A 12,313-nucleotide genomic window follows, 5' to 3' on the forward strand; every position below is an offset into this window, starting at 1 on the left:
GTGCGTGGGTTTCCTCCGGGCACTCCGGTTTCCTCCCACAGTCCAAAGATGTGCGGGTTAGGTGGATTGGCCATGCTAAATTGCCCGTAGTGTCCTAATAAAAGTAAGGTTAAGGGGGGGGGGGGTTGTTGGGTTATGGGTATAGGGTGGATACGTGGGTTTGAGTAGGGTGATCATGGCTCGGCACAACATTGAGGGCCGAAGGGCCTGTTCTGTGCTGTACTGTTCTATGTTCTATGTACACGGCCGGGTGGGCCACAGACTCTCCTCCGTGATCGAAAAGGCCACCACGTACGAGGCGGCGGTCAAAATCCTACAGAAGCGCTTCGTTAAGCCAATAAACGAGGTACACGCCCGGCATTTTCTCTCGACCTGCCGGCAGCGCTCTGGGGAAACGTTAGACGAGTACATGGAAAGACTCACCGCGCTCGCTAGGAACAGCGACCACAAGGAGGTGACGGCAGCAGTCCATATGAACTTGTACATCCGAGATGCATTCGTGTCCGGTATACGATCCACATACAGCAGGCAGCGACTCCTCAAAGACGGAGCAAAAGACCTCTAAGGCACGGTAACGCTCACCTCCTCTCTGGAAGTGGCCACCATAATCTCCGCACCTACTCCGCGGACCTTGTGAGCACCTCTCGGTCCCCTCCAGACTCTGCCACGCTACAGGCCTGCGCCGCGCGGTGACCCACTCACACCGGGGGCACACCATGCTATTTCTGTGGGCAAGGCCAGCACCCACATCAGCGTTGCCCAGCCCGCTCCGCTATCTGCAACAACTGCGGAAAGAAGGGGCCTTTCGCAAAGGTCTGCCTAGCTGGGCCCAAGGTTCAGAAACAAAAGTCTCACCGGGCCCAAAAATCGAGCTCCCAGGCTCACTACCCGCAACGCAGCTGCGCGCTGGCCGGACACGCCCCTTTCTGACGCGTCATCGGCCTCGCGCGAGTCATGGGGGCAACCATCTTGGCGGTGGCCATCTTCAAAATCCGACATGTGCAACCGACGGCAGCGGCCATTTTGTGAGTCCGACTCAGCTGAGGACTCTGACTACCCGCAACTGGGAGCCATCACCCTCGATCAATCACGGCCGAAACACCTACGGAACTCCATGATGCAGGTCCAAATCAACTGGCATGACACCCCCTGCCTCTTCGACTCCGGGAGCACGGAGAGCTTTATTCACCCAGAAGCGGTAAGGCGCTGCTCCTTGCACACCTATCCCTCCTCCCAAACTATCGCCGTCGCGTCCGGGTCCCACTCGGTTGAAATCACGAGGTATTGTGTCGCGATCCAGGGTGCCGAATACGCCCGTTTCAAACTGTATATCCTCCCTCACCTCTGCACCCCCCTGCTGCTCGGTCTGGACTTTCAGTGCAGCCACCGAAGCCTGACACTGAAGTTCGGCGGATCCCTGCCCCCACTCACGGTATGCAGCCTGGCAAAAAAGTTGCACCAACCCCCTCTTCGCGAACCTCACCCCCGACTGTCAGCCTGTCGCCACCAGGAGTCGGCGGTACAGTGCACAAGATTTGACTTTTATCAAGTCAGAGGTTCAGTGGTTGCTGAAAGAAGGGGTCATAGAGGCTAGCAACAGCCCCTGGAGAGCACAAGTATTGGTAATCCGGTCTGGGGAAAAGACACGGATGGTGGTGGACTATAGTCAGACCATAAACCGTTTTACGCAACTCGATGCGTACCCGCTTCCCCTCATAGCAGAAATGGTTAACCAGATCGCCCAGTACCGGGTATTCTCCACGGTTGACCTAAAATCCGCCTACCATCAGCTCCCTACCCGCCCGGAGGACCGCCCCTACCATCAGCTCCCTACCCGCCCGGAGGACCGCCCCTACCATCAGCTCCCTACCCGCCCGGAGGACCGCCCCTACCATCAGCTCCCTACCCGCCCGGAGGACCGCCCCTACACGGCCTTCGAAGAAGCCGGTCGGCTTTTTCACTTCCTCAGGGTCCCTTTTGGCGTCACAAATGGGGTCTCCGTTTTCCAAAGGGCAATGGAACAAATGGACCAGTACGGCTTACGGGCTACTTACCCGTACTTGGACAATGTCACCATCTGCGGCCATGACCAGCAGGACCACGACGCAAACCTGAAAAAGTTCCACCAGACCGCCCGGGCCCTCAATCTGACCTACAGGAAAGAGAAAGCGTTTTCCACAGAACGCGACTAGCCATCCTCGGCTACATCGTGGAAAACGGGGTCCTTGGTCCAGACCCCAACCGCATGCGCCCCCCTAAAGGAACTTCCCCTTCCCCGTAGCCTCAGGGCACTCAAACGGTGCTTGGGGCTCTTTTCCTATTACGCCCAGTGGGTCCCTAGATATGTGGACAAAGCCCGACCATTCATTAAGACCACGGTTTTTCCCCTGATGGCTGAGGCCCAGTCAGCCTTCAGTTGTATCAAGGCCGATATCATCAAGGCCACCATGCACGCCGTGGACTAAACCATCCTCTTCCAGGTAGAAAGCGATGCATCAGACGTCGCCCTGGCTGCCTACCCTCAACCAGGCAGGCCAGTAGCATTTTTCTCCCGAACCCTCACCGCCTCGGAAATTCGGCACTCTGCAGTCGAGAAGGAGGCACAAGCCATTGTGGAGGCCGTGCAGCACTGGAGGCACTACCTCGCCGGTAGGAGGTTCACCCTCGTCACTAACCAACGATCAGTAGCCTTTATGTTTGATTACGCACAACGGGGCAAAATAACAAATGATAAAATTTTGAGGTGGAGGATCGAACTCTCCACCTACGCGTACGATATTACATATCGTCCGGGGAAGCTCAAATGAGTCCCCAGGTGTCCTATCCCACGGCATGTGCGCCAACGTGCAGAAAGACCGTCTACGGGCCATCCACGCTGACCTCTGTCACCCGGGGGTCATACAGCTTGCTCATTTCCCGCAATCTACCTTCCTCCACCGAGGAGGTCAAGGCCGTGACCAAGGCTTGCCAGATCTGTGCGGAATGCAAACCGCACTTCTACCGACCAGACAAGGCTCGCCTGGTGAAAGCCTCTGGGCCCTTTGAGCGACTAAGCGACTGGGCCCCTCCCGTCCACCAACCACAACATCTATTTCCTCACTGTCATCGACGAATTCTCCTGCTTCCCATTCACCGTCCCCTGCCCCGATATAACCTCGGCCACCGTAATCAAGGCACTACACAGCATCTTCACCCTGTTTGGTTTCCCCGCCTATATCCACAGCGACCGGGGTACATTGTTCATGAGTGATGAGCTGCGTCAGTATCTGCTCAACAAGAGCATCGCCTCGAGCAGAACGACCAGCTATAACCCACGGGGAAACGGGCAGGTGGAGAGGGAGAACGCGACAGTTTGAAAGGCTGTCCTTCTAGCCCTGCGGTCAAGAAGTCTCCCAACCACCCGCTGGCAGGAGGTTGTACCCGATGCCCTCCACTCCATTAGGTCGCTCCTCTGCACGGCCATGAACGAGATTCCCCACAATCGCTTGTTTGTCTTCCCCAGGAAGTCCACCTCTGGGGTCTCGCTTCCACGTTGGCTGACGACTCCGGGACCAGTTCTACTCCGGAGGCACGCGAGGAGCCATAAGATGGACCCTCTAGTCGAGAGGGTCCAGCTGCTGCATGCAAACCCCCAATACGCCTACGTCGAGCACCTTGACAGAAGGCAAGACACAGTTTCCCTGCAAGAGCTTGCACCCGCTGGCTCTCCCACTGATAACCCCCCTCTCCACCAACGCTCCCCCCCCGCCGGCACCAATCACCCTAGTCACCCCGGATACCCCCCCTGCTCCAATTCGGGCAAATGTTCAGACCACCGTGCTCCAGGATATACTCCCACTGAAGACGCCTATGTCCGCCGCACCGGAGCTGAGAAGGTCAACAAGGACAATCAGACCACCCAAAAGACTGGACATGTAATTCCACTTCACCCCCGATGGACTCTGTGTTTTCTTTTAAAACAGGGGGTGAATGAACAAAGAACAAAGAAAATTACAGCACAGGAACAGGCCCTTTGGCCCTCCTAGCCTGTGCCGATCCAGATCCTTTATGTAAACCTGTCTCCTATTTTCCAAGGTCTACTTCCCTCTGTTCCCACCCGTTCATATACCTGTCTAGATGCCTCTTAAATTATGCTATCGTGCCCACCTCTACCACCTCCGCTGGTAAAGCGTTCCAGGCACCCACCACCTTCTGGTAATGTGGCGACCAGAACTGCACGCAGTATTCCAAATGTGGCCGAACCAAAGTCCTATACAACTGTAACATGACCTGCCAACTCGCATTTGCCTGGATTGAACTCCATCTGCCATTTCTCTGCCCAACTCTCCAATCTATCTATATTTTGTTGTATTCTCTGACAGTCCTCCTCGCTATCTGCAAATCCACCAATCTTAGTATAATCTGCAAACTTGCTAATCAGACGACCTATACCTTCCTCCAGGTCATTTATGTAGATCACAAACAGCAGTGGTCCGAGCACGGATCCCTGTGGAGCACCACTAGTCACCCTTCTCCATTTTGAGACACTCCCTTCCACCACTACTCTCTGGCTCCTGTTGCCCAGCCAGTTCTTTATCCATCCAGCTAGTACACCGTGAACCCCATACGACTTCACTTTTTCCATCAACCTGACATGGGAAACCTTATCAAACGCCTTACTAAAGTCCATGTATATGACATCTACAGCCCTTCCCTCATCAATTAACTTTGTCACTTCCTCAAAGAATTCTATTAGGTTTGTAAAACATGACCTTCCCTGCACAAAACCATGCTGCCTATCACTGATAAGTCTATTTTCTTCCAGATGTGAATAGATCCTATCCCTCAGTATCTTCTCCAACAGTTTGCCTACCACTGACGTCAAGCTCACAGGTCTATAATTCCCTGGATTATCCCTGCTACCCTTCTTAAACAAAGGGACAACATTAGCAATTCTCCAATCCTCCGGGACCTCACCCGCGCTCAAGGATGCTGCAAAGATGTCTGTTAAGGCCCCAGCTATTTCAACTCTCGCTTCCCTCAGTAACCTGGGATAGATCCCATCCGGTCCTGGGGACTTGTCCACCTTAATGTCTTTTAGAATACCCAAAACTTCCCCCTTCCGTATGACAACTTGACCTAGGGTATTTAAACATCCATCCCTAGCCTCAACATCTGTCTTGTCCCTCTCCTTTGTGAATACCGATGCAAAGTACTCATTAAGAATCTCACCCATTTCCTCTGACTCCACGCATAAATTCCCTCTTTTGTCTTTGAGTGGGCCAATCCTTTCTCTAGTTACCCTCTTGCTCCTTACATACGAATAAAATGCTTTGGGATTTTCCTTAACCCTGTTAGCCAAAGATATTTCATGACCCCTTTTAGCCCTCTTTATTGTGTGTTTGAGATTCGTCCTACTTTCCCGATATTCCTCCAAAGCTTCATCAGTTTTAAGTTGCCTCTATCCTATGTATGCTTCCTTTTTCAGGAAGTCTCACAATTTCACCCGTCATACATTTTTCTATAATCTATCTGCATATTTGTACCTCTTCTTCATGCTCGCTTTTGGGAGGCCTGTAGTAAAGTCCCAACAATGTTACTGCACCCTTCCTATTTCTCAGCTCCACCCATATTGCCTCAGTGCTCGAATCCTCGATCGTGCCCTCCTTAATCACAGCTGTGATATCATCTCTGACGAGTAATGCAACTCCTCCCCACCTTCTACCTCCCTCTCTATCCCTCCTGGAGCATCTATACCCTGGGATATTCAGTTGCCAGTCCTGCCCTTCCCTCAACCAAGTCTCAGTAATACCAATAACATCATATTCCCAAGTACTGATCCAAGCCCTAAGTTCATCTGCCTTACCTGCTACACTTCTCGCATTAAAACAAATGCACCTCAGACCACCTGTCCCTTTGCGTTCATCATCTCTTCCCTGTCTACTCTTCCCCTTAGTCACATTGAGTTTATTGTCTCGTACTGCATCTTTAACGTAAATATCCCTTTAAGACCGGGTTTGGAACCCTGGGGGACTCAGCCTCCGGCTCCACCCCCCAGGGAGCCATATATAAGGTAATGCACTGCACACTTCTTGGTAGCTGTCTGATTCTCTGCTAATTAAAGCCTTTGTATTACCAATCTTCTCTCTCGAGTTGTAATTGAGGGTATCACACTCACTTTTGCCCAGGTTTAATTTTGTAGTCCAAAAATGTTCCAAACTCTTTCAGTATTTGCAGTATTTCCTTCAGTCCCTCCTGTAGCTTCGAGACATAGAAGAGCAGGTCATGTGCATAGAGTGAGACTCTGTGCTCTCTGTGTCCTCTCTGGATGCCCTTCCAGCGTTTTGCGTCCCGCAGGGCTATCGCCAGGGGTTCAATCGTGAACAAGAGTGGGAACAGGTGGCTGCCCTGTCTTGACCCTCTCTGTAGCTGGAAGTATTCAGAGCTGCTGGTGTTATTTTGGATGCTCACTTTGGGAGTGTTGTACATGAGCCTCACCCAGGCGGTGAACCCCGCTCCTAGCCCAAACCGTTCCAGTACCTCGAGGAGGTCCTTCCATTTGACTCTGTTGAAGGCCTTTACTGTGTTCAGGGAGATGATCACCTCTGGTATTCTCTCCCTGGTTTGGGGGGGGGGGGGGGGGGGGGAGGTCATATTACATTCAGCAGTCGCCTGATGCTCGCTGTGAGCTGCCTACCCTTGGGCAGCACGGTAGCATTGTGGATAGCACAATCGCTTCACAGCTCCAGGGTCCCAGGTTCGATTACGGCTTGGGTCACTGTCTGTGCGGAGTCTGCACATCCTCCCCGTGTGTGCGTGGGTTTCCTCCGGGTGCTCCGGTTTCCTCCCACAGTCCAAAGATGTGCAGGTTAGGTGGATTGGACATGATAAATTGCCCTTAGTGTCCAAAATTGCCCTTAGTGTTGGGTGGGGTTTCTGGGTTATGGGGATAGGGTGGGGGGGGGGGGGGGTCATATTACATTCAGCAGTCGCCTGATGCTCGCTGTGAGCTGCCTACCCTTGGACAGCACGGTAGCATTGTGGATAGCACAATCGCTTCACAGCTCCAGGGTCCCAGGTTCGATTACGGCTTGCGTCACTGTCTGTGCGGAGTCTGCACATCCTCCCCGTGTGTGCGTGAGTTTCCTCCAGGTGCTCCGGTTTCCTCCCACAGTCCAAAGATGTGGAGGTTAGGCGGATTGGACATGATAAATTGCCCTTAGTGTCCAAAATTGCTCTTAGTGTTGGGTGGGGTTTCTGGGTTTTGGGGATAGGGTGGAGGTGTTAATCTTGGGCAGGGTGCTCTTTCCAGGAGCCGGTGTAGACTCGAGGGGCCGAATGACCTCCTTCTGCACTGTAAATTCTATGATAATTCTATGACGAAGCCTGTTTGGTCCTCTGCGACCACCTCTGGTACGCAGCCCTCTAGCCTTTTGGCCAGGACCTTTGCAAGTATTTTCATGTCCAGATTCAGCAGTGAAATGGGTCTGTATGATCCACATTCCGTCAGGTCTTTATTTTTTTGGGTATCAGTTAAATTGTGGCCTGTGCTAGCGTTGGGAGGGCAGGGTGCCCCTTGCCAGTGAGTCCGTGAACATATCCCTTAGGTGTGGGGCCAGGACTGGTGCAAACATTTTGTAGAAGTCCGCCGGGTGCCCGTCAGGTCTCGGTGCCTTCCCTGCCTGCATGGAGCTAATGTTCTCCATGACCTATTGGTGCTTCCAGCTCACCCGTCTGTCTTCCCCCACCACTGGTAGTTCCAATCCGTCTCAGAACTGTTTCATTCCTGTATCCCCGTTGAGGGGCTCAGAGGCGTACATGATCTCATATGTCCGATTGACCTCCTTTTGTTCTATTACCAGTCTGCCTCTGCTATCCTTTACCTGTGCTAGTTCCCGCGTGGCTGTCTGCTTTGTCAGCTGGTGAGCCAATACACGGCCAGCATTGTCTCTGTGTTCATAGAAGATCCCACGTGTCTGGCAGAGTTGTTACACTGATTTCCTAGTGGATAGCAGGTTCAAGTCCATTTGCAGCTTTTTCCTCTCCGCCAGCAGCTCTACGGTTGGGATCTCAGAATGGAGTCCACCAGTTGTTGCCTGGCCACCCTCTCTTCCTTTTCTCTGCTTGCCTTGTAGGCTATATACCTCCTAGCCCTCGTCCCGTACCACGAATCATACATCTGTCCCACCCAGCCCTTCTTACCAGCAGTCGGACCTTCTCCCTCATGTGTTCCCTCTTGGAGGTAGACTATGTCTGCTTTTCGGCTTCTTCAGTGGGCGAAGACTCAATCTTTTCACTGGGCTGTTGAGTCCCCTTACATTCCAGGTAACAATCTTGGTGGGGGGTTTCTGACCCCCCCCCCCAGTCCTGCGTGATCACCCAAACTTGCCTGGTGGACGCGCCCCTGCACTCCGGGGTTTCCCCTTGTTAGGGGGCCGTCCAAAATGGCCGCGGTCGCTGCTCTCCCCTGAGGTCTGTAAAAGATAATGGGAAGAATGTAATTTGAAACATGGATCTGATGATAACCCAAAGGAACATGAGAAAAAGCGAAGGAGGAGAAATGGAAAAAGATTCTATAAACGCAAATGCAATAAAATGCTTCAAAATGATAAAGGATTAAAAGGCTGAAATACAGCACAGTAATCAGCCTGAAGCTTCCATGCCAGTGTTCAGACAAGCCAAGCTCATGTAACACCATAGCGCCCTTACGTTGACACCACATTAACAAGAGGTGTACTTACGCTTTAGCAGATTTAAACATCAAGCCGTGATGATGTTAACAAACGGACAAAATGCATACATGGATAAGCAGAAGATATTACCTTCAGAGAGGTCTCTAGAAGGGTAATTAAAAAGTATAAAAACCCTGAATCGCTAGTTGCCAGCAGGAGCTCTCTGCAGCTACTTCGGTACATGGGAACAGCCGGACTCAGAGGCTGAACAGCGAACTACGACTACTGAGAACACCAAGTGGAAGAGAGATTGTCAAGGGGGCCACAAAGGTCTGGTCAAGTTGATAGGAATCCAGAAGCAAGATCTTTTTACTTATTGTAAAACAGTAATTTTATCTTTTGAAATAAATAAAGTAAACTAAAAATTTACTCTAACCTGAAATAGTGGTTATTACAAAATATCAAAAGTCTTCTATACTATTACCTCAGTAAAGCAGGATCCAGGATCGAAGCTTCTGAGTGGTAAGTAGATAAAACTTTCTTTGTAGATGTGGATTATACCAGGAATAACTTGAAATATTAGTTTGACCCTGAATAGCACCTACTTAAGTCTGCATTAAGGAGTCTAGCACAGTGGCTCCCCGCCCAATTCTTTACCTTCTTCCTATCAGCCCACGTCGCGCCCTCCTGGTCTGCTTTTCTCACCCTCGATTCTCGTGCTCCGCTCCCCCCATTGCATTGAGAGAAGAAACAAGCCCTGAAACGAGGCAACACAGAACAAAACGCAAAACAAATGCGCGCAGTTCATGATCTTATAGTCTCTGGGCGCGATTCTCCACTCCCGGGAAAAATCGTGAAGGCCGTTGTGAACTCGGCCGAGTTTCACGATGGCCTCGGAGCCCGCTCCTCTCACCGAATTCACCCCCACCCGGGGGGGCTAGGAGCGGCGCTCCGTTATTCTCGGCCATCGGGCTTTGACGCTTGCGTCAAGGCGGCGCGCCGAGAATGACGCAACGGCAGCGCCTATGTGATGTCAGTCGCGCATGCGCAGGTTGGCCAGCTCCAACCTGCGCATGCACAGATGACGGCTGACAGCTCGAACCCGCGCATGCGCGGTGGCCGTCTTTCCCCTGAGCCGCCCCGCAAGATGTGGCGGCTTGATCTTGCGGGGCGGTGGAGGGGAAATAGTGCGTCCGATTGAGACGCCGGCCCGACAATCAGTGGGCACCGATCGCGGGCCTGTCCCCTCCCGAGCACAGTCGTGGTCCTCATTCCCCACCATGCCCCCCTACAAGCCCCAAAACAGGCATATCTCGCCGTTTCCACGATGGCAGTGACCTGGTGTGGTTGCCGCCTTCGTGAAACGGTCACGAATGGCAGGCCGCTCGGCCCATCCGGGTCGGAGAATCGGCGGTCGCCGTGAAAAACGGCGAGCGGCGATTCTTCCAAGCGGGGGTGGGAGAAATCACGGGGGGCACCGGGGTTGTAAAATTTTTCGGGGGGCCCTCCCGCGATTCTCCCACCCGGCGTGGGGAGCGGAAAATCGCGCCCTCTGTTTGCAGTCTGTCCTCAGTTCTTTGTTTTGATTCTTCCTTTCTTTTCCACCCCCATGGCTTTAATTGCTGTTGCAGCTGTTCCTCCCGCAATTTGTTTGATTTAACAAACTCATCAGCCTCCGCTGTGGTGTTAAAATACAATACCTTTCCCTTGAACGTTGCCAAGAGTCTGGCCGGGAACAACATCCCAAATCGCACCCTATTTTTGTAGAGTGCTGATTTTGCTCTGTTGAACTCAGCCCTTCTTTTGGCCAGCTCCGCCCCAATGTCCTGGTACCCTTCTATTCTTCCCTTCCCATGTGCACGATTTTGTCTGCCGGGCCCACCTTAAGATTTTTTTCCCGGTCCTGGAACCGGTACAGCTTCGCGATAATCGCTCTGGGCTGCTCCCCAGCATTGGGCGTGGTACAAAGCGACCTGTGCGCCTTGTCTATTTCTAGGGGGTTTGGAAATCCTTCCCTTCCTTCCCAGTGTTTGGGCAATGTAGCCTGTTGGGTCTCTGCTCTCTATCCCCTCTGGCAGACCCACTATTCTGACGTTCTGCTGTCTGGATCTGTTTTCCTGGGCTTCCACTTTCCCTCTTAGGCTCCCCTGGGACATTACCAACCTTCTCACCTTGGTTTCCAGAGCTACCGTCCTGTCGCTCTGGCCCGAGGCGACCTTCTCCAACTCCAGGATCGTTTTCTCCTGCACCTCCACCTTCATTTTCAGTCCTTTGATAGGTCCGCTGCATTTTGTCTGTCGTCTCCGGCAGCATCTCCTTCATCATCATGTGGAGCTCCGTTCTAATCACCTCCTTTATAGCGTTTAGCTCCCTTTTTAGCACGCTTCTCCATTCTTCCCCCTGTGCGGAGGGGGATGATAGTCGCTGTGTCCTGTTCCTGCTCTGCTGTTTGGTTTGCCAACTTTTCCAATCCCAGGTTCGCCAGAACCTCTGTCCCATCTCGTGGGGCCGCCTGCCTGTGCGCCTGCCGCTCCTCCGCTTTTCCCTCCCTTCTGCTGCTCTTTGTATCTCGCCGTCCCTTCTATTTGTTATTTTTTCCAGCCTGTGGTGAATGTGGTGAATGTATTACGGCAGCCATTCTCCACTCTATTGCATGTTGTTGCCCCTGTGGGCTCCACCTATGGACCATTGTATTGTATTACACCGCATTGTATCATGTTGGTGCCCTTGTGGACTCTGCCCCTGGCTCCGCCCCCTTGGGGGAGGTATATAGAGCTGCTGCCCTGCAGGCGGCTCTCAGTGCAGAGCAGTTGCAGGCAGGCACAGTTCTAGCTGATTAAAGCCACAGTTCACTTCAACTCACCGTCTCATGTGAATCGATGGTCAAATCAATTTAATCAGCTACAACATCGCGATGGAAGCAGCCCTCAAACCTGGCCGACTGGAATTCGACCCACAGGCCGCTGAAGCCAAAAGGTTTTTTTCGCACTGGCTCCGCTGTTTTGAGGCCTACCTCGTCGCCTCCTCCTCGCCCTCCGTCACCGACGAACAGAAGCTTAGCCTCCAAAGCGCCCGGTTGAGCCACCAAATCTCCGAGCAAATCGAGGAAGCGACCATGTACGCAGACGTGGTCGCAATCCTGAAGCAGCAATACATGAGGCTGCTGAACAAAGTGTTTGCGTGATATCTCCTCACCACCCGCCGCCAACGCCCGGGGAATCGCTGGAGGAGTACCTACGTGACCTGAAAGTACTTGCGCGAAACTGCAAGGCCGTCACGAACTCACAACACATGGAACTCGCCATCCGGGATGCCTATGTGGCTGGAGTCCAGTTACATCACTATGTTACATCACTTTGCATAATAAAATATATTCTTCTTTTGAACCAGCCGAGTTGTTGAAATTGTCTTCTTGGAGAGATAAACTAAGTTTATTTATGTGAGTTCTTTTTACTTAATACTCAACTAGTAAACAAAGAAACAATTGAAGAGATAACTAATTAAATTATACAATACAATGTTTTAATTACTAATAACTTCTTCTCACTGGCTTTCCTATGTCTGTTCTTTCTGCATTCCTGACACACACTCCTCCACCGATGCCATCTCACCCCTTGCACTCTTCTCCTCTCATCAAGCCTACCCATCTGCTTCTGCGTGCG

General features: G+C 52.3%; 1 protein-coding gene across 1 annotated transcript in view; it reads right to left on the reverse strand.

The window, feature by feature from the left end:
- Positions 1 to 8,220, reverse strand: part of sdha (succinate dehydrogenase complex, subunit A, flavoprotein (Fp)) — a 142,788-nt gene extending 134,568 nt beyond the window's left edge. The window contains exon 1 of the mRNA XM_038809810.1: positions 8,182 to 8,220. Within this exon, the coding sequence (XP_038665738.1) occupies positions 8,182 to 8,205 (24 nt within the window). The 5' untranslated portion in view covers positions 8,206 to 8,220. The remainder of the gene's footprint in view (positions 1 to 8,181) is intronic.
- Positions 8,221 to 12,313: the final 4,093 nt, after the last annotated feature.

This window comes from Scyliorhinus canicula, chromosome 10 (assembly GCF_902713615.1).
Source record: "Scyliorhinus canicula chromosome 10, sScyCan1.1, whole genome shotgun sequence".
NCBI classification, from domain to species: Eukaryota; Metazoa; Chordata; class Chondrichthyes; order Carcharhiniformes; family Scyliorhinidae; genus Scyliorhinus; species Scyliorhinus canicula.